Source organism: Semicossyphus pulcher, unplaced genomic scaffold (assembly GCF_022749685.1).
Source record: "Semicossyphus pulcher isolate SPU_LCO1_2020_fin unplaced genomic scaffold, fSemPul1.0.p SCAF_7, whole genome shotgun sequence".
NCBI lineage: Eukaryota > Metazoa > Chordata > Actinopteri > Labriformes > Labridae > Semicossyphus > Semicossyphus pulcher.
In genome coordinates, this window is record NW_027211748.1 from 24,532,550 (window position 1) to 24,553,199 (window position 20,650).

Sequence of the window (20,650 nt, forward strand, 5' to 3'; positions counted from 1 at the left end):
TACAATAGCCACAACTAGGTCAAATTTTTCCTATTGCACAGAACGAATACATATAAGGAAATCAACCTTGCTGTCCGTTTCGGAAACTTTGGAAAAACTGCCGTACCGCAGACATCTTGCACCCTTCTTCACACCTGACGGAAGAGGCGCACGCACACTCGCGCTGAGTTAATGTCGTAGCATTACGTCAAGCTTTTTTAGGGAATCATCGAGCATTTAGGCATAATTAAAACGTTGTTTTATCGACAGAAAAATGACATATCTGCCAATGCTGATATGTCATTTTCAAGCCATAATCTGCCGATACCGATAACGTGCCGATAATATCGTGTATCCCTAGTTACCGTAACAGTTAACACACAACTAAGTCGTTCAAATTCATTTAAAAAATATGCTTAAAAGGCCAAAAAATTCTAAAAGAGACGACCCAACACAGCAAAGTTGTTTCGAAATAATTTATTGAGTTATACAAATACAAAACACCTCTCTCTCACTCAGTTATCATAAAATAGGTTTGTCTTGGCGGTGTTTACCAAGTCCTCTGGATGTCGATGTCAACATGAATCACTACTCCACAGAAACTGACAGCAGTTTACCGGAAGTTACAATGCAGCTCAGCTCAGATCAGATGTTTTAACCTACAGTATGTGAAAAGTAATTGCTACTTAAGAAGAAATAAATCAGATTCATTGAGGTTCTCATTTTTCAACAAGCAACAAATGGCTCACATACGTGGAAAAATAATCCAGTTTGATACAGCATTGCAGATCAATGCCTTAAATTACGCGAGAATGGCTGTGATCACAGATAAACATGTCAGATCTCATTTTGTTCAGACAGTAACAGAAATATCAGGAGTTTCCAGAACCTATTGGTCTTCCTTGAATCCCACACACTAGGTCACATCTACGCTCTTTCACCAGAAAATGAACTGACGATAAGAATGAAATTCAAGTTATATTTATTAAACTGGTTTTTCCCAACATGGAAAACACAAAAACTACACATAAAGGGGAAAAAACAGATGGCTGACGAACAATGAGGGGGGTTAAAAGCTTAAAGTGACATCCGTTTTGAATGTCATTCTGTTTTGTGCTTTGGCCTTTAAAAGGGAAAATGCATCACACTAGTAGCGTTTGGCTGGATGTACCCTCGTAAGCTTAGATTAAAAAGGTACACGTTTTGATTTGACCTAAAATCATAAAGAGGTGTTCTATTGAAGCCGATATAACTTTACTGAAAAGAAACAAAAAGCTTCCTGAAAAGTCTCTTGTTCCATTTGTGCCCAAGCTCAGTCCTCAGGTATTTAGCTGTAAAATGACAGCACAGCTTCTCCTCCTATAAAGATGTGCTGCTCCAAAGTCTGTACAGCTTCCAAAAGAAATGTAGCTCATTAAAATAAGTCGAGTTCGGTTTCATTCAGCTCTCCCCTTGTTGTCAGGTATCACAGTTAAGCAGGCAGCCTGGGCTCTCCCTGATTCACACTGATCCTCTACCAAACAGAGAAGGTGATGGTGCTTCTGTCACACGCCGAAGATATAGTGGGCCGTCAGACGAGTTCAAGCACCTGTGGGGAGAGAAAAAGCAGGTTATGTTACCTGAACCTTGCTGATAAGATAAGTTACTGTATTATACATATAGTTAGATAATAGGGTTTTCACAATACCAGAATTTTAAACTTCGATACGATACTAGTGAAAAAAATTACACTCGATACCTGTTTCAATACCACGGCAACAAAAAATACAAGTCCTAGAAATTAGGTAAACTTCTTGTTTTAATTTTTTTCCTGCACACAGGGCTGGTACAGAAAAAGTTACAAAATACAAAACCAACTTATTTGACGGACTTCTTACAATAATGATGATAATTTTTTATTATTTGATATTGTTTAGACCCATATAATTCTCTCAATTATCAATCATAAACAGAACAAATAGATAGTTGTCTCTGTATCTGCAGAGGTATGTCTCTGTATTTTCTCATTTTCTTCTAATTCTGCTGTGTTTGGTATATTTCTGGGTGTCAATCTTTGCGCAGTGGTGCTCAGCTCACAGGCCGAACAGGCCGCAGATCAGGTCTGTCTGTAACTAATTATATTCCCTCTATTTAGGGACGTGGATTTTTGGTTTGGCAAGTGTTCTGGTTTCCATTTGTACTACACTTGTAGTCCAAGTAATATTGACCAATCACGGATCAGCAGGCTGCGCGTATGCAGGAAAAACAGTCCGTGTGGAGAGCAAAAGCACGTGGAACGAATGTGCAGTAATGACATCCCATCTCCCATCAGCGTTATCTGATGATGATTTAGCTTCTTATTAATCTCTATAAACAGACATCAGCATGCTAACAGCTAACACTCCGTTTTAGATCTAAAATTTAACTTGAGATAAATTCCCTGACGCAGTGTCACGAGAGCCGTTCAGCATTCAGTTTTCCCGACTTCCTTGAATGCATCAGAAATGATCGATCCAACCTCCGTTTAACAAACGAGCATTTTAAAAGTAGTTTTCTTCTCCTCTTGATGACAGACCTGACAAAGTTTCATTTTGACTTTTTACTAATCTGCATCATGATGTTGAAATTTCAGCAAAGGTAAGACCCACTAATTAAAGTACATCACTTTTTCTGTAAACAATGCAGCACGCGGAAAAGGAAGTGTTTCATGGCTAACAGCTGGCTACATGCCCCGGCATGTTCACAGGTGTCCCCAGAGGCTATATTGTCGTCAGACTATAAACAATGGGATCCGAGATTGGTCTGTAACAGACACTAGTGTAACTTGTGCATCTTTATGACACACCAAAAGGACTTCAGATTGATTGATTGTTTTTTGTTTTCTTCAAAGCTTCGGTAACTTTCGGAACTATCGAACATAAAAAAACAAAATTTTAAACACGTGGTTGAAAGGATCGAAAATTTTGCCTTACTTGATAATAAAGATAATTCCCCCCAAAAAAATTGAGAAGGTTTACTCTGATTAAAAAGTATTTTCTTTCCCAATGATTTCGTGATATCCAACCAAGCAAGTAATTTGGATTCAATGAAGTGGTGTATGTTCCTGAAATGCCACTGAAACTTCCGCTGACATTGTTCATTTATCTATACTTTCTTGAACCACTGACAAATATCCAAAGTCATATGAATTACAGGTGTGCATTTAAAACATGGTAGGAGTTACCCTGCGAAAACCTGCTTCTGAATTAGACCTGAAAATAAAACTCTTGGCAGAAAAATAAATTGGAAGCTATCAAAAGTTATTGCAGTCGTGTTTCAAGCTAACATATTGAACATTCTCACATTAGAGTCGTTGCTAGTTTTCTAGGTGCTTGATGCTTTGACAATTAGTCTAGCTTATATTAGGGGTTATTATCATGTTTTATGTTTAAATTTTAGAACACAAACCTTGATTGTTCCTTGACTGTTTGCAGCGATCAGTACATTTGACTCCTGAAAAACAAAACATCATGAATAAAACACAACGTAGTGCAAGTTGCTGACTGTCTTTTGAATCAAGAAATGTACATATAGACACAGATATAGGTCCCTTTGTGGAATACAGACAGGTGAATTTGACGGTCAACATATTGACAAGTTTATAATGGAGCGTCAGTTGGACTAAACTTCCTTGTAGTGCAGCATATTGATAACAAGGTTTACTCACTCCGTCCGGCATGGCTCTCCAACAGACCGCACTGACAAACTCATTGGTGTCGTCTTCCTTCTTGTCCTTGTCCAGGACGCTCTTCACTGTGTCGAACTTGAACGTTAACAGTGTCTTGGAAAGTCCTTTGTAGTACAGGTACAGGGAGTTGTTTTCACTGCCTGTTAAACACACAAACACAAAAGGTGAGGATTCATTAAAATGATATTATTTTTAGTGGGATTTAATTAGTTGCTGGGAGCTTTGTGCTTTCATTACTAACAATGAGGATGTAAGATAAGGTGATTTCACACCTTAAGTCTGTTTGTTTGATCCGAGTCAAAGACCAAATTGTTACAAAGTTGCATTTTGCCTCGAGTTTGGTTTGTGTTCACACGGCAGCTTTTACCAGCTGACCAAAAGTTTTGATGCGTTTTGATTGGTCAGAATTTCTATGAGGGAAAACTCTCTGAAGTAAACAAAGAGAGCACACTCCTCAATCACACTCAACACGATCACAGACTTTAATGTTTTACTGTTTTTGTTGTTTACTTTTAACCGACGTTCGATCAGTTCCACTCTCCTTTAGTTTTTCACTGAACAGTTTGAATACCTCCGTGTTCTTGTGCATTTCCAAGCATTTGTAAAACTGTTTGGTCAGCCCATATATCTATTTCCTTGCCGCTCCCCCACGTCTGTCCTCTACTCATTTGTCTCTGCAAGTGTCAGCACCCGTTAACAACCCACAATGCAGTTTTTTGGCTCACTTCCTATATTTGGATTGTATTGCTGTACCACTTGGAAGGGAACCAAGACCCCCGTTCTCAGGCGGACCAGAGTTCATTTGTTTGGTCCGCACCAAAGTTTGATATTAATTTCACACCACCCTGAACCGACCGGACTATCCGGCTAAACGCACCAGGTTTTGGTTTCTAGGACCAAACAGCTCAGGTGTGAAAGCACCCATAGACTGATTTTGTGGTGGGATTTTCTTGCAAATTCTAGAAAAAGCTGCAGCTACAGTTTCATTTGCAACATGGTCAGTATAGACGAATTGTTTAAAATCAATGCTTACCACAGGCAACATAGTCCCCGTTGGAAGCCAGGCCCACAAAGTTCTTCTCATTGATGTGACCCTTGAAGGAGCGCAGGCAGTGAGGCTTGTTGACGTTCCACAGCTTCAGCTGACTGTCTGTTGAACTGCGAATGACAGGTGGGTACAACACAGAGAATGAAAAAAAAAAACGGTAGGGGGTTTGGTGAGAGTTTGTTGTATGAAATCAGTAGAGAAGAAGAAAACAACGAATGAGCCACAAATGTGTCAAGATATTCATTTTCATGAACACGTAATACAAAGCAGTTGGTACGGGGTTGATATTGCAAGCATACAGTCTATAATAAATGCTATAAAAATCTCTATGCTGAAGGATTATACTTCGGAAATAAAGAGCTGTTATTCATGACACTGTTAGAAGAACTGTTTTGCACACACAAACATGTTATTCCAGTATATTATGGATAAAAAAAATGTGACTTACGCAGAAACTATTTCCTCTCCGTTGACAAACTTGGCGTAGGACACTGCCTTCCTGTGGCCTTTAAACACCATGATTGGCTGCTTAGTGTTGCGTAGATCGTAGTAGTGGACACAGTGGTCTGCGAGCAAAAACAAACAACAGAAAACTTGTTATGGATTCAGATGGGAGCTGAAGAACAGGGGGGAGGGGCTGTTGTCTCAGTGTCAGTAACCAGCGAGGCACGCAGCCACGGTGAAAGATGGTGCAAGAGCTTTGTTGACATTTTATAAAATGTGTGTTTCTTAAAAGCTATGTGTTCTCCATCACTTCTGTCTGAATGTTTAGTACGCTATGCCTGCTGGCCTGTACTCCGATGTCCTAGCTCCACTTTAAACCAACAACTCCAAGGTCAAGGAGGGTTTCTTTTTCCAGGCTTAGTGGACTTGGACCTTGGAGACTCAGGGAATGGGGTAAATAAGCCAGAGCAATTCCCTGCGGGATAACAAAGAGTTTCTGTGCTGCTCTGTTGGTTCCTTGAAGGATTGTTTCTGTGTACAAGAGAATAGTTCTCAGTTAAGTTACTTCTCCTCTGAGAGAGTAATAAATGAAGTTTTCAGAAGCTTGTCTGGACCACCAGAGTCTGTGTGACCACAAAGGAAATACAATATACCAGGAATAACTGCAGTGGTGTGAGGTGTGTGCAACCTGTGTTATAATATTTCACAGTGAGAGAAAAAACATTTTCTCCCAGTCCCGGTTACCTGTAAACCAGCTTTAACAACTGGAAGTTCATAAAATAATAACATGTTGCATCATTAATTTTGTCCTTTACCATCAGTGATTTTAGAGGACAAAGACGAGCTATAACTCTCCTGATCTTACCTGCACAGCCAAACGCCAGATGATACCTGGAGGTCGGACTGAATTTAACACAGCAGACGTTGGCCTTGGCCTCGATGCTGGCCACTGAGTTGTCAAGATTGGTTGACCATAACTTCACTGAAAGACAAAAACAGACACAAGAAAAATTCACTGCGAGTAGAAGCAAGTTGTAAAAGAAGCTCGAGAGGTAGAAGATGATCATAAATCAGTTACCTTTAGCATCATCAGAACCGGAGGCTAACAGCTTGGGGTCCATCAGATTGAAGTCGACACTCCAACATCTTTTTTCATGTTCCTGAAAAGAAACCAAAACGTCAAATGTGGAATTCATCATATTGATAGTTCCAATCTAAGACCGAGTTTCCTACCTGGTAGACTTTGGACCTCTGGCCTGTGAATCCGTCCCACAGGATGACAGTACCCTCGTAGTCACTGCTGGCCAGGAGGTTCTTGTGATAGCTGCTCCAGCTGATACAGCTGCAACAAACAAGGTTCAGATTAGTGCTGCCTCCAAACTGTAGACCAAACTGTTGGATAAGAAGAGTCGGCTTTAACAAAGTTTTCATAGGTAGGTTATCTGCAGAGAACAAAAAAACCAAACTGGTTGTCTGTTGGACCTGTCCATAGTGTTACTGGTAAACCTTTCCCTTTTCAATGATGGTGGCCCTTCAGCGCTTCAGGAGCTAAACCAGCCATCCGAACCATTATTGGTCATATTTGGCAAGAATTACCGGCAAGGACGAGTCAGCAGCACAAGCCCCTGCATGTCCATGCATATGGACAGCACGGACGCGGTGCAGAAAGTCGTCATTTGAGCATGAGACATGTTCCGCTGTATAAATGTAAGTTTAGTGAAGTGTATGAACTGAACTGTAGACGGGAGTCCTTGTTTACAGTGACAGAGTTATGGTCTCATATGCACGACTCTTCTGCAGGTTGAAAGTGCAACATTACGCGTATCATATATACATTTTTTGGACAAAATTATTAGTGGGGACAATTCAGTAATTTCACTACCCAATTCTACGCGCTTGATATAGCCTGCCTATCAATAGTTTTTTAGCTAAATAAATGCAAATAATATTTGACCCTAATTTCACCCATTTGTCCGGAACACTGAAAGCTTCCAGGACACGTGGACCGGCAGAGACCTTTTCTAATGGCCTAAATAAACCAGCGAATCGTCAACTACAGTTCTGAGGAACAAAGCTTGAAAGGTAACAGTATCTAGTCTCGGCCAAGTATCAGTGAAGGTGTCATTTATCATGCTAGCCTATCTGAGGTATCATCCAGGGTTAAGTTGACAGAGACAGGGGTATGAGGATGCTATACTGTGTTGGAATAAATTACTTAATGTTCAGTTTTGCTGAACACATTCAGAATCGTTACCATTTTTGCTGATAGCCTTGTTGTTATTAACAAGCCGCTTGCTTCATGTGTGCAAAATTTGTAACATTTACATATTATATAAAACATTTAGGTTTAAACTAACAACTACTAGTCGACTAGGAAAATCTTAAGTTAGGGGCAGAGCTATTTGGGATCGCTTAGTACTTCATTCGCCATTTCTTTTGCCTCAGTCCTTGTTTTTTGGAATTCAGTTTATTAAGTATAATTGTACAAATGTATGCCCACTGAAAGAGCATTTTCCGAAACCCAGCTCATGTCTAGGTAAAACAAAAATATGGGTATAATGTTTTTCCTGCCATTATTAGCCATAAAATAGTGTCATGTCTGATGATTTCTGTCACACTATGTACCAATAAAGTAAATCTTTGTAAAGGATGAAACCCGTGGAGCAGAGGCCAGCAGACTCATCTATGTTGCAGGTGTTTTCTGTAGCATATGAGAACCGTCAGCACATCAACTGCCCCTCCGAGAAGAAAATATTTAGCTCACCTGATTTTGGAATTGCAGGTCATCTCAATAAGGGGGTAGTGGATGTCCACTGCATCCTGGATAACTGTGCCATACTCAAACACTTTGATCTTCTTGGTCACACCAGCGATGGCAAAGTAGTCACAGTCACGGTCAAACTCAATACTGAAACAAAAGGTGAGAAATGTTTCGTATCAACGCGCAAAAATCATCATAAAGCCAGCCAACTCTGTACAAAACCTTCTTAATGACACACTTGGCATTCAAAGATCAACACATAAAATTGTGTAACAGTAATTTACAAGTTTAATGTTTTCTCTGTGTACCTGGAAACAATACTGGAGCCGTTGTACAGGTCACTGGCGTAGGAGAGGGTGGCAAGCGGCCGCACAGAGTTGTAGCGAGTAAACTTCGACAGACACTCCATAAAATCATCCAGCTGGTTCAGGTTCCTGCCTTCATCTGAACACAACAGACACACTATTAAAATACTGTTCATAAGATGCAGTGAGGAAATACACTGTTCACTGTGTGTTAGGGGAAAAAGAGCAAAAAATGTTATTATACTAAATGCAGAAGAAGCTTCTTGTCACATTTAACAGCAATTAAGGGTGCTTTGAGTCCGGAGTTTCGTACTTCACTCGGAAAGTCTGGTTCGTTTGGACAGGTGAGAACACGCATTCGAACTTTGGTACGGACCGAACTATCAGACCATGGTTTCTATTCAGGTGAGAACATAAACGGACTTAAAGTAGAACCCAATACAGGAAGCAAACCAAAACACTGTGCATTGGGGGTTGTTAACGGATGTTGACACTTGCAGAGACAGACACGCAGCCAGGCAGCAAGGTGAGTAGAGGACAGACATGGGGGAGCGACGAGGAAATAGAAATATGGGCTGACCAAACGGTATTCAAACTGTTCAGTGAAAAACTAAAGGAGAGTGGAACTGATCGAACTGTGGAACAAAGTCGGTTAAAAGTAAAAAGACTCCGACAACAAAACATTAAAGTCTGCAATCGTGTTCAGAGTGATTGAGGAGTGCGCTCTCCCTCTTTGTTTACTTTAGGGACTTTATCACGTGGAAATTCTGACCAATCAGAGAGCAGTTTTCTCACACATCAGAAACTTTTGGTCCGCTGGTAAAAGTGTGAATACAAACCAAACTCGAGGCAAAATGAAACATTGTAACAATGTGGTCTTTGATTCGGATCAAACAAACGGACTTCAGGTGTGAAAGCGCCTTAATTCTTATAACATTAGTTTAATATTTGTAAGCAAAGAACTTCTTTTACTGAATCCCAACATGTTGGGTTACTCTTGAAGCCTTGCAGCAAAAAAACCCCAGAAAACTGGTGACATTCTTTCAATGTTAAGCCGAGGCTTCATCAGAAACAGCCACTCCGTGACAGCAAGCAGAGTTTGTGGTAAGTGTGGTCTTTATGTTAAGAAAAAACAACTTTAGCAATAACACCGAGTAGGCAGAGCAATCGGCCTGAAGTGTTCCAAGAACTGATGCCTCATCTCCTTCTTACATGCAATCGCGCTCCAATTTCTTTGTTGCTCTGCAGAATCACAACAATACTATTGTTGATGTTGCTGTCCTCAGCTATGGTGAGGCAGCAGGGTTAGTACCTGTGATGCGTGACATTTTGTTGGAGAAGTAGCACTGCTCCAGATCTTCAAAATGAGCCGTCAGCCTCTTCCTCCTGGACGCCAGCGTGCTGTTGTACCAGGTCTGTCTTTTGCCCTGGAAAAACAATTCCAAGTGTTTAAAAGTACAGTCATGACAGTGCTTGATTCAAACTGACATTTATTCTGTAACAGCTCTTTTAAAGATTTACTAAGAATGTGTGTGTTTTTGTTGTTAACATGCAAATATAAAATATGCGTATTCTTGACAGGCCCTTGGTTAAACAGCCTCTGCGAGTACCGCAATATCTGTCAAATACTTGTGGTGACCCCTGTTCAAAGATGTTTTTTTGAAACATTCAGGGAACTTTCTCTTATATTCCTTAGAAGGCAAAACCAATGAGTCCCATACATATTATAAAACTTTTAAAAAGATATTGAATAAATAGTTTAACAGATTACAAGCCCAGTAAAATCCAACAAGATGATGACATTAACAGATGTTACCTTTAAAGCGGTTAGAAACTGTTTCAAAGCATCGGCATGTGTGTTTCTCTGACTTACCTGGGTTGTTCCACCAAACCCTGGAGGCTGGCTGTAATCAGGTGGCTCAATAATACTGCTGCAGCTGCACAAAAAAAACAATAAAAACTTAAAGCAACAGTAGGCAACATTATTTCATAAGGATTTGGTTAAACACATTTTGATCATTGCATTTCCCTATCAACATTAAATTAAGTGATGTTGACTGCTGATCTGTGACCGTAAGCGCACGCCCCTTTGTATATAGTTTGGTTGTTTGATTCAGACTGGACACATTTTTAAACAATCAGGGTTAGCTTTCCACATAACTAGCCAATCACAGTAACTCTGTACAAACTAGTGTCACCCGGCTTTCACGTAACTAATGTCAGCAGCACGCACGTAGAGCTTGCGTCAGTCAGGAGCTATGGCAAATTGCGGTAAATTTTCCTGTACCTCCTTTGCCGACAACGGCATATACTGCTAAAGAAGCAGAAAGAAGGAAGAGCTTGGAGGAGACAAAAGCTACAAAGAGAGCCCGAAATAAAAAGAGGCATCAGAGGAGTGTAAGGGGCTGAAGAGCGAAGCGATGCAGAGGTTGCTCTGTCCCTTCTTGACAGGTAACGGTAGCTCTTTCTGTAACAGCTAACGGTAGCACTAAGCTCCAACACCTCGAGGTAAAAAGGTGGTGCACACCAAGACTCATAACTGTAATAACTTTACTAGTATTTGAACATTTTGCCAGCAATAAGGTGTGCTTTTTGGAACACACAGCATCTCTACTCTCTCTCTCTGTCCTCGGTGCTGCAGAGAGACGCACCGCACAATGGCTGCATGGCACACACCAGCTGCAAAATGCACATGCATGTTTGGTGTAGCGGAGTGATACAGAGAGGTGGACGTTTTTTTTACGTTGGAATATTCATGTTGCTTAATTTCAGGCAGAGGGTGACAATGAGCACAATTTTCCACTGCCACTCTGGGCCAGTAACTATCCAAATTCACTGGCCAATAAAACCACTGGCACTGAAATAATTTGTCGTTTCTGTATTATTTTAACGTCAATTTTTGTTTCTCCTTATGTAAGGGTTCTTATTACTGAATATGTGTTCAATTGTGGAACTATCATAAACTCATAAATAGACCAAAATAATCATATGGGTATAAATGAAGAGGTTTATTAATAGCAGTAATTTTTTTAAGAAAGCTTATGGTTTTCTACTTCCTGTCCGCACACAATCAACCTCACACTGTGTGTGCGCTGCAGGTGTAGCCGCTAAAGTAAACAGTCCGCGGCACGTCCGCTCCGTGAACCGTCCGTTTATGTAGCCACAACATTAACGTGCACCGGGACGAGGTGCCGCTGATAACGGGAATACACACACTTATAGCCACCTCGTGTAACTGCGCGTCTGCCTCGATCATCCCGCAGGCACATCTGTGACGGCAGCAGTGCCGTGCGCATGTTCACAGCTCACAGGCAGGTGACACACAGACTCAGCATGCACAGCGGTCAGTTCACTCTGTGGTCTCACAAAAAGCTGCACTTGATGATATCAGACGACTATTCCTGTTTTTCTATGTGTGGGAAATACTGCTATGGGTGTTACGTGGGTCATCAGTGTTGGGGGAAGTAAATCTCCTGCGTGTGCATAAAACTTTGTGTTTATCCCGGTAATGACTGTATTGCATATCATGTTGTGGCAGAACGTGACACCGGTGACATTATTGAAACCCGTATACCACCCACCCCTATCTTTTCCTTTTTTTTTCATAGTTCAGTGCACTCTGCTTTTTTTCCAACTGTTGCCCTTTTTCCTGTCATGTGACAGTAAAAAGGAGTAGGGGTTTTTAAAAACATTTCACTAGTGCGCGGTAGCTTGCTAACGTCAATTAACGTGTTCTAGAATGACAGTCGCGAGTGCAGCAAGTAGCGTGTAAAGTGCCTGCAGTGATGCTGACATCGGATGAAGATTACTGCGGGATTCTGCGTAGAAAGTAATCAGTCCTGTCCATCGGGACTGTCAATCTCAGGAGGGCTACTATATTGTGTACATTGTGGGCTTATGGATCTTACTGGCACACGAGGCCAGTTAAATGCTTGATCTACTGGCCCGGAGGGTTACAAACATACCGTCCGGCCACCGAGCCAGTACTTGTATCGAGCCCTGTTTAAGGCAAACTATATAGTTATACAGCAGGCCATAAAATGTTGCTAAGTAGCTCCTTCATAAAGTCAAAAAACAAAACATTAGGAAAGAGTGTCTTTGCTCGGATGGGCTCATTTGCTTGAGCAGTACCTGGGTGCTGGTGAGGGAGCCTCGACATTAGGCACCGTACACTCGGCCTCCATCATCGGAGAGTACATCCCACTCATTTCCTGGAAAATCACACAAAAACAACATGTTTGTTTATCTCCAGCAGTGATGATGAGAGGCCCTAGTTTTCACAGTTTCCCAGTATAATATGTTTTCAGAATCATTTTCACTGCACCTCCATCATTCCATTTAGACAAACTGTGAATGAGGGTTTGCTAACACATAACAGATGGCCTTTTACCTCAACACGCTTTATGTCATCTTCAAGAAAGTTGAGCTCTTTCTGTAGTTGCTCCAGTTGCTGTTGATAAACCAGAATGATACATAAATGTGGATGTTTTTATGATTTGTTTTCTATATGCAAAAGTTTCATTATTCAAACTCATCACTTATCCTGAGAAACTACAATGTTTTCTGAAGATACAAGCCATTGTCCAGCAGTACTATTACAATAGTATTGTGTATGAAAAACAACAGTACCTCTCTCTTGTTTCTTCTGGCTTCTTTAAGGAACTCCATGAGGATTTGTCTCTGAGCTGCTTGGGATTCCTGGAGCAGAGACAGAAATCACATTATCTCACACAGCTGTAAGTGAAGCTGCAGAATGTCTTTGCTTATCTTGATAGGATAATAAGATCAGAGTTTTGTTGTTGTGATTTAGAACTATATTGTAGCTGTATTGGTCTTTTTCTGCTGTTTAAGTGGCAGGGTATTTAATCCCACCATGTTTGTAGTGCTAAAAATGTGTTTACTCAGAGTAGATTTAACTGACCAATTCAAGTACAAAACATTAAGTAATTAGTTAGTAAGTAGTTACAGTACTTTCAATGGAATGAAGTATTGTAGTCCTCTAACCATCTCTGATTCAACATTTTTTAAAGGCAAGTATGTTATTCAATTCAACAACAGGAAATAATCCCAAACCCACGGGTTTATGGGTGTTAGAAGATGATTTCTGACAACTGTGGCTAGAGGCCTCTCATACTTTGAATGTCTGGCATAACAGAAGGAACCCAGAGCAGGAAGTCCAGTGATATTTTGGACCGATGCTCTTATTTGGTAATTTCTTTGTGTGGCCTAGACTAAGAAAAAAACACAACAGAGAAGGTAAGCATCCACTGCAGACGTTTCCATCAAGGTTTGTTTAATGGCAAAATCCCTCAAACGGCCTCCCAAAAACGTCCAAACACAGGACAATAACCGTTTGTCAAAAGGCCCATGTTTTAGATTATTTGCAAAACTGATTCCTGACCAGGGGAACAACGCAAGGGGGCACTTCTGCAGTTACCAGGTGGTAAGTTGAAAGATTGTTGTAAGAAGCAACAGATTTGACGTAACAAAGTTTGATTTTAAAAGAAATATCTAACTATTGAGTCTTTAACACGTGGATTATGATGCGATTAAGGTGTATGAGGACGATATGAAAATAATTAGCAAGCTAACAGATTCCTTTGGTAATAGTTAGATTCATGTAATGGATGCTAAAATTAATTAATGAGAGTTGTTGAAGCAGTGTTCCTTTCAGTTATGGATTATAGAGAGCCCTTGGACTCCTGGGTTGGGAACCTACATGACTACTGATTGGCTAGTTCCTAAAGTCCCTCGAGCTCACACTGAACTTGGCAAATCTCCATTTTCCGTTGATGCCCCAAGCTCATGGAAAGCACACACACTCTAAAGATTAAAGGTTTTAGGACTTTGATTTCCAGCAAGTGTGTCAAATTGTAACTGTTTTAATTGATATTTATTGATCTATTGTGCCTGTGATTGATTATATGTATTTGTCCTTTTTGTATTAATAAAAGGTTTTTAAAAAAACTGCCAGTTAAAAGTCATGGCTAAAACATTGAAACATGTAGCTGAAAGTAATAGATTAACAGTTGGTCAAAATAAAAGATAAACGGTAGCAAAAGTTAGCAACAAGTAAAAAATACATTGTTGAAATAGTTAGCTAAAGGTCATTGATAAAAGATTCAAACAACATCAAATAATCGATAAACAATTTAAGTAAAAAGCTCAAATGAACGTTAACATGTTCAATAGTTAGCTATAGTTAAAAGTAATGGATAAACAAAATAGTTAGCTTTATGGATTTCAAAGTTAGCTAAACAACTTGTAGCAATAGTAAGCAGTACTGGAATAATGGCTAAAATGTAATGTCCTGGTAATAGTGCTAATGCAAAGGTAACCAAACTGACGTAAACATTTTATAGTCCAGTTGCATTCAAATAAAACATTTTGAGCATGACATGCAGGCTCAATAAAGGGTTACTTGAGTTCATCCAGCAGGACTGTGGGGGTATGTCTGCCAAAAAAAGGATGGGAACCACAGGTCTACACTACACATGCAATTTACGGTCAAAACACATCTGGAAACACACCTACATTCCCTCAGATATTGTGATGTTTATACCACCACCAAAGCGATCTCTACGTGGAGATCTAAAATTTCTGATTCACAATTGATTAAGTTAAACAAATGTTCACGAAATACAAGTCCAATCAGATAAAACTTGCCCAGAGGCAAATAATTTGGCTCAAATGAGAAGACACACAAACAGAAATGTATCACGAATATGTCCCGTGATTGAAATAAAAGCAGACACCGAAGCCAACTGGCTCGATGAAGAACTCCACGAGGAGGATTAAGTGAACGACCTCAACACTTCTTTTTCACAAGTTTTTATTAAATGGATTATAACACGGACACTATTGACGAAATGAATTAACCACAGTGTGTCCAAATGATTGATCTGTTAGTGAACGCATGCATCATTTTGTCAGATAAATCCTGTAAGCAGAAACCTGACCGACACAGAGACACACAGACGGACTCTCAGGTGAGCTCGGATGTCAGAGTTAAACATCTGGCCATGAGATTGTGCTGATTGAAATATAAATACACGTAGAAGTTTTTGTGATGCTTTAAAGATAACATTAATGTTCGAGCCTTCCTGTGAGTCTGTTATGTGAAATTGTATCTGATATTTGACTCAGGAGTGTCCTCCTGTTATAGGCGAGTTATTTAAGCAGATGAAGCCACCACAAAATGTGAAAAACAAACCAACGCCTTGTCAGAAGCTTCAACATTTTTATTAGTTAAATGATCTCCTGACTGTTTCACTTAACAGGCAAGAGAGGCAAAACCTCACACAGAGGGACAACATCCATGGGACACTAACACAGACAATCTCACCAGCATTAGCATGAAGCTTCCCTGTCGCTTCTTGACAAATCTGGTGACATTTTCGGCTAGGATTGTTACTACAGCACACCTGGTACTAAAATCTATGAATGGATGTGGAAGTGGTTTGGTTTTTACTGCTCTTAAAAGGTCACAGAGCTTGACAGCCAGGGTCTAACTGTGGTAGCCAACTATCATTGAAAGCCTACACATACACAGTGGCATATTGCAGTAGCTAAACATGTTTCCATGAGGACTATTACTGGTATATTTTTCACACAGCCTTGCATTCTCATTCAAAATCAGTTATTTTCTGAGTCCCTATTCCAACAACATGCTCTAATAAGCTGCTGGGGAAGTGGAGCTGACGGGGACAGCACCACAGAGGCTGAGAATAAGACCGTTTAAGTCATTTGCATACTGTAGAGTACATCTATTAATCCTGTTTCAAGCCTGTGTGGTCTCCAAAGACAAAGCTGAAGAAGTTTGATACCTAATCAAATCCTTTTTTTGTTTCTACACACAATATCATAGCTGACGATGCAGCCAGTATACCGGCAGCTGCCAAATATATTCTTTTGTTTAATGGAAGCGCACATCAGTGCAGGTTCAGATCACAGGTGGCTAATGTTCATGTTAGCACTTTACAGGTGCATGGGTGCAGGTCACTGCTCGAATTGACGTGCTCTCTGAATTCAACAGATCAACAGAAGGAACAGAGGGGATGATTGATGTGCAGATTTTCAGATACCAATACCAGTATCAGAAATGCCCCTGATACCGTCTAAAATGCGGCATTGTGTAACGGCAGGTACGCCAGTCAATGCACTAATCCAATGCCATAATTTGTTAGGCCCTATAATAATAGACTTCTTCTCCAAAACAGCAGCCCACATAGCAAGTATACATACTGCGGTTTAACACCTACAGTTTTTCAACCACAAAGAACAGCAAACTGTCAGCAATAATTTATTTCCCATCACACATTTTAAGTCTGTTTAGCCCTGCACACGGGTCTGTATGTGACTGACTGACTGAGCAAGTGAGTAACTGACTGAGTGAGTGAGTGAGTGTACTTTCAGAGCCATAGAGAGAGAGAGAGTTGCGACATCGCAATGGCAGATCATGGGGCATATTGGACCTCCACTGACGCAACTCTCTCTCTCTTGTTCGGGGAGTAGGCAAGGCTGCTCGTCTGCTGTCCTCACCTATGTTCGCAGCACACACCTGCTTTAAAACACGTGATTTCACTGGAGGGGGTCTTTAAGACTCAATACCAGATAACATGCATTCTGACCGTTTTCACTGCCAAACCACAGAAGAATGACAAATGGGGCTCACAAAAGCTGACACATCAAAATATTGACTTTTATATCACATTTGTCCGTACTTCCTAGTTTGATTGTTTGATGGATAAACCAAACAAATACAAAATACTTTGTATGATTTTCAACAGTTTTTGCTTCAGTTATGACACTGACTGAGACTGTGCAAAAAAGAGAGATTGAACAGCCTCCTGAAGCACAAACAGTGCCCAAGTACTAACTGCATGCATGCAATATACTGATCTGTGACAAACAAAACTGAGGACTTTGAAAACCTTCTTATGCGAGAGAACTGGCTCATTGCTTTAAGATTTTAGCCTTTTAGGACCTTTAAAAGCCCTGAATTTACTGTGTCGCCCATTTTCTGTAAACACTAACAGCATTAATCTGTCACAATCAGGATGTCTCTTTATCAAGTAGTGTTTGTGGTCACACTACACTCCAATGCACCGTAACCCCATCATTTCGTGTAAAGATTGCATTTTGTAACCAACTGCGTTCCTTCCTCTTTTAAAAATGAAAAACAGGTTATGAGTCATCTGTGGCTCAAGTGAATCATCATTATACCTTTTACCAGGAAATACTCGTCTAGCACTATGTGAAGCAGAGTAGTCGAAATGCAGATACAAAAAAAGCTATGAAAATTGGTTGGAAAAGAAAAAGAAGCTCATGTCTGATCCCCCTTAGATCCTCACTCACCGCCTCCAGTTGCTTCTTCTTCTGGACCAGGAGCTCCAGCATCAGGTTGACATTTGCCAGGTCCAAGTTCTCCTGGTCAGGACTCAACACGTCCTGGAACACCTGCCACCGAGACCCATTCTGCAGGTTAAACATACTGATCAGTCACAAAAAACTTTTTTTTTGTGAGCGTGAGACTGATTTTTAACGAGATTCATATGAATATGTTTGTCTTATACTTACGGGATGATCCAATTTTAGTCTCTTCTCCTCTGACCTTTGCTTCTGTTTAAGGATCAGCTCGTTTACTGGAACATGGGGGGTGGGGGAGGGGTGATTGAGAAAGATGGAAAATTCAACATTAGTATAAGACAGAAACAAACCAGAGAACAACTTAAACCGTAAAGAAATTATGATACTAACATGCACATGTTTTCCTTTTAAAGTATTTTTATAAATGTCAAAAGTTATAAATAGTATGATTAAGTTCTCACATCATTGTTATACAGTACAGTAAGTATGAGGTAGCTATATTCTGATACGCAAATATGTGCACTAAGTTCACAGCAAACACTTTCCGTGTGACAATCAGTACATGCTATAACTAATACAAAGTAACACATTAGACATCAGCAAACCTCAACCTCCTGACTCAGAACACCTACCAAGAAAGTTTGGGTAAAGCTGATCCACATTATCGACAATATAGTTGCACTTGGGACATCTGTTGCTGTCCTCCAGACTTTGTCGGATACACTTGAAACTGCAGGAGGGATAAACAAGCAAAAGAGGCCTGAAGCTTTTGGTCATTTTCTTAAGTTTTCTATCTTTTGTTCTTTTGTTTTAATTATTTTTGGAGGTGTGAAATAAACTTTGCTGTTACACATTCTGATCATTCAGGCACAATTTCCAGTCACAATATCTAACACATACTATGTAGGAGGGATGCACGATATTGGGTTTTTAGGCCGATATCAGATATGCTGATTTCTATACCGATATACTAGGGAAATTTTTTTCCCCACCTAATTGCAGAGAACATCAAGTATCCACTGTAGTGGAATTGATATCATGCCTACTCTTATTGTACTGGCCCTGGCAGATGCAGAAATAATATAATACGGTGCTTTTTAAAATGTACACATTCACTGGGCAGCATAAGAAAACTACTTAAACTTATGTTATGTACAAAATGTCATATTTATTTGTATGTAACATTTTCTTTGGAATCAAACTGTAATATTCATACAACTTAGACAGGCTTGGATGATGAGATTTGGCCCATCCTTGACGATGCTGAGCAACCATTGCAAATAGCAACCTTGCTGTCCGTTTCGGACACTTTGGAAAAACTGCAATACCGCGAACATCTTGCACCCTTCTTCACGTTTGACGGAAGAGGCGTGGTGCTGGGCGCACACTGGCGCTGAGTTAATGTTGCAGCATTACGTCAAGCTTTTTTAGGGAATTCTTGAGCATTTAGGCAAAAGTAAAGCATTGTTTTATCAGCTGAAAATATCGGCAGAAACATGACATCTGTCGATGCCGATATGTCATTTTCAAGCAATAATCTGCAGTAACAGTGACTGCCAATAATATCGTGCATCCCTACTATGTAGAATAAAACTGTGTCTTTAATTAATAATGCAAGGTCTGGTTTTGGTTGTTTCAGAGGGAAATTATAAGCTAAAATGTTCACTTTTCATAACTAGTGCATGAGTTGGGTAAACTTTTGGACAGGTGGAGGAGAAGACCTGTAATAATCATTAATACAAAACATTTGCAGTTAATTTTGTGTACAGAACTTTTGACAATCACCACAAATGGCTATTTCTGACATTTCATATATTAAAGCCCACTTCATTTGATGGGTGATACAACATCTTCTCGGCATCTGTCGTTGTAAAACAAACTTTACTTCACTTTCCAGTGCATCAGCTGCAACTTACCAAAAACTGTGCCCACACTTTGTCATGTGTGCCTCCTCTATCATTTCAAAGCAAATGGGACTGAAAAGTAGACAGAGACTGGTGTTACATGCATGTCAACATTTTAGTGTAAAACTTTGAAACACTGGCTGTAAGCTTTAAATGTTATGCAGAGAAAACCAACCAGACAAAGTCGTTGCTCTTATCTTCGTATGAGTTCAGGAGGCCGTTGTAAAGTGGTGCTTGATGGAGGGATTTCTTTCTGCTGCCTGAGGACGAAGAGGGTCTGCTCAGGGAGGCAAAACCGCCCCGGGACGACGGTACGGCGGCCAAAGTTGGCACCGACAAGCTGCCCTCTCCGGCTGCTGCCAGGGTCCTTGAGGGCACAACATTTCCAGCATTGTTACCACTACTCGGGACGGCGTTGCTCCCACCGCCACCGTTTGAGCTCCCGGTGCCTCCCGTGCTGCTGCTCGTGCCGGGCACTGAACTCGCCCCGCCGGCGTTCTGCTGCGGCCGGCTGCTTGACATGTTGCAAGGCCGACTAGAAACTCCACAAAATCCGCTGCGTTGTTGTTCAAAGCATCCGGACAGTGCTGCTATTCGGCTACTTGAGCAGGTTAGCTAGCTAGCTGGTTGCTTATGTGCTAGCATCCCGGGAGAAAGCAGCAGTGGTGAAACATCCAGCGTGTTTAAACTTGTCCGTTGGTGTCTGACTCACTTGTGTCACTGACGGCGTATGAGGAACTCACTTTAATACAAACGACACACAGACATGGACATTGAAACGGAAACTAAAACAACCACAACTGCGTTGTCCAGGAGATTAGCCGGCTAGCTACTGTTAGCTACTACGGAGAGGAATCTCTTGAGTTTCCTCGATTACCCAGGTACCCAGTGTGCTTCCGGTTTTCAAGCACCGCCCCCTAGTGAGTAGGAGTTTAACTGCGCTGATGGAAATACTCTTGAATACTGTGAATCTTTGACTATATTGCATTGTTTTTCGGGAAATTCACTGTTTTGTAATGACTTGCACACAACCCAATCATGAACACAGTGGGTAACAAAATAACACATGGCTGATACAGCAAGACAATACAAAGTTAGTCCATCTGAAGGTAAAGCAAAAGGACGAAAGATGTA

At 40.7% G+C, this 20,650-nt stretch overlaps 1 protein-coding gene across 2 annotated transcripts; it reads right to left on the reverse strand.

The window, feature by feature from the left end:
- Positions 1-447: 447 nt before the first annotated feature.
- cop1 (COP1 E3 ubiquitin ligase) lies at positions 448-20,351 on the reverse strand. Of its 2 annotated transcripts, none has more exons than XM_069684605.1 (20): positions 19,692-20,351; positions 19,529-19,588; positions 18,245-18,342; positions 17,823-17,887; positions 17,601-17,702; positions 12,873-12,941; positions 12,634-12,693; positions 12,375-12,454; positions 10,117-10,180; positions 9,556-9,670; positions 8,247-8,382; positions 7,942-8,085; positions 6,411-6,519; positions 6,256-6,337; positions 6,043-6,159; positions 5,182-5,299; positions 4,719-4,843; positions 3,665-3,825; positions 3,406-3,450; positions 448-1,567 (listed from the first exon to the last, which is right to left on the reverse strand). In XM_069684605.1, the coding sequence occupies exons 1-20, from the start codon at positions 20,036-20,038 to the stop codon at positions 1,550-1,552; spliced, it is 2,115 nt and encodes a 704-aa protein (XP_069540706.1). In that variant the 5' UTR covers positions 20,039-20,351; the 3' UTR covers positions 448-1,549. The 2 variants fall into 2 exon arrangements, with proteins under 2 accessions (XP_069540706.1, XP_069540705.1); XM_069684604.1 differs by having other exon boundaries at positions 17,601-17,720.
- Between the last annotated feature and the right edge of the window lie 299 nt (positions 20,352-20,650).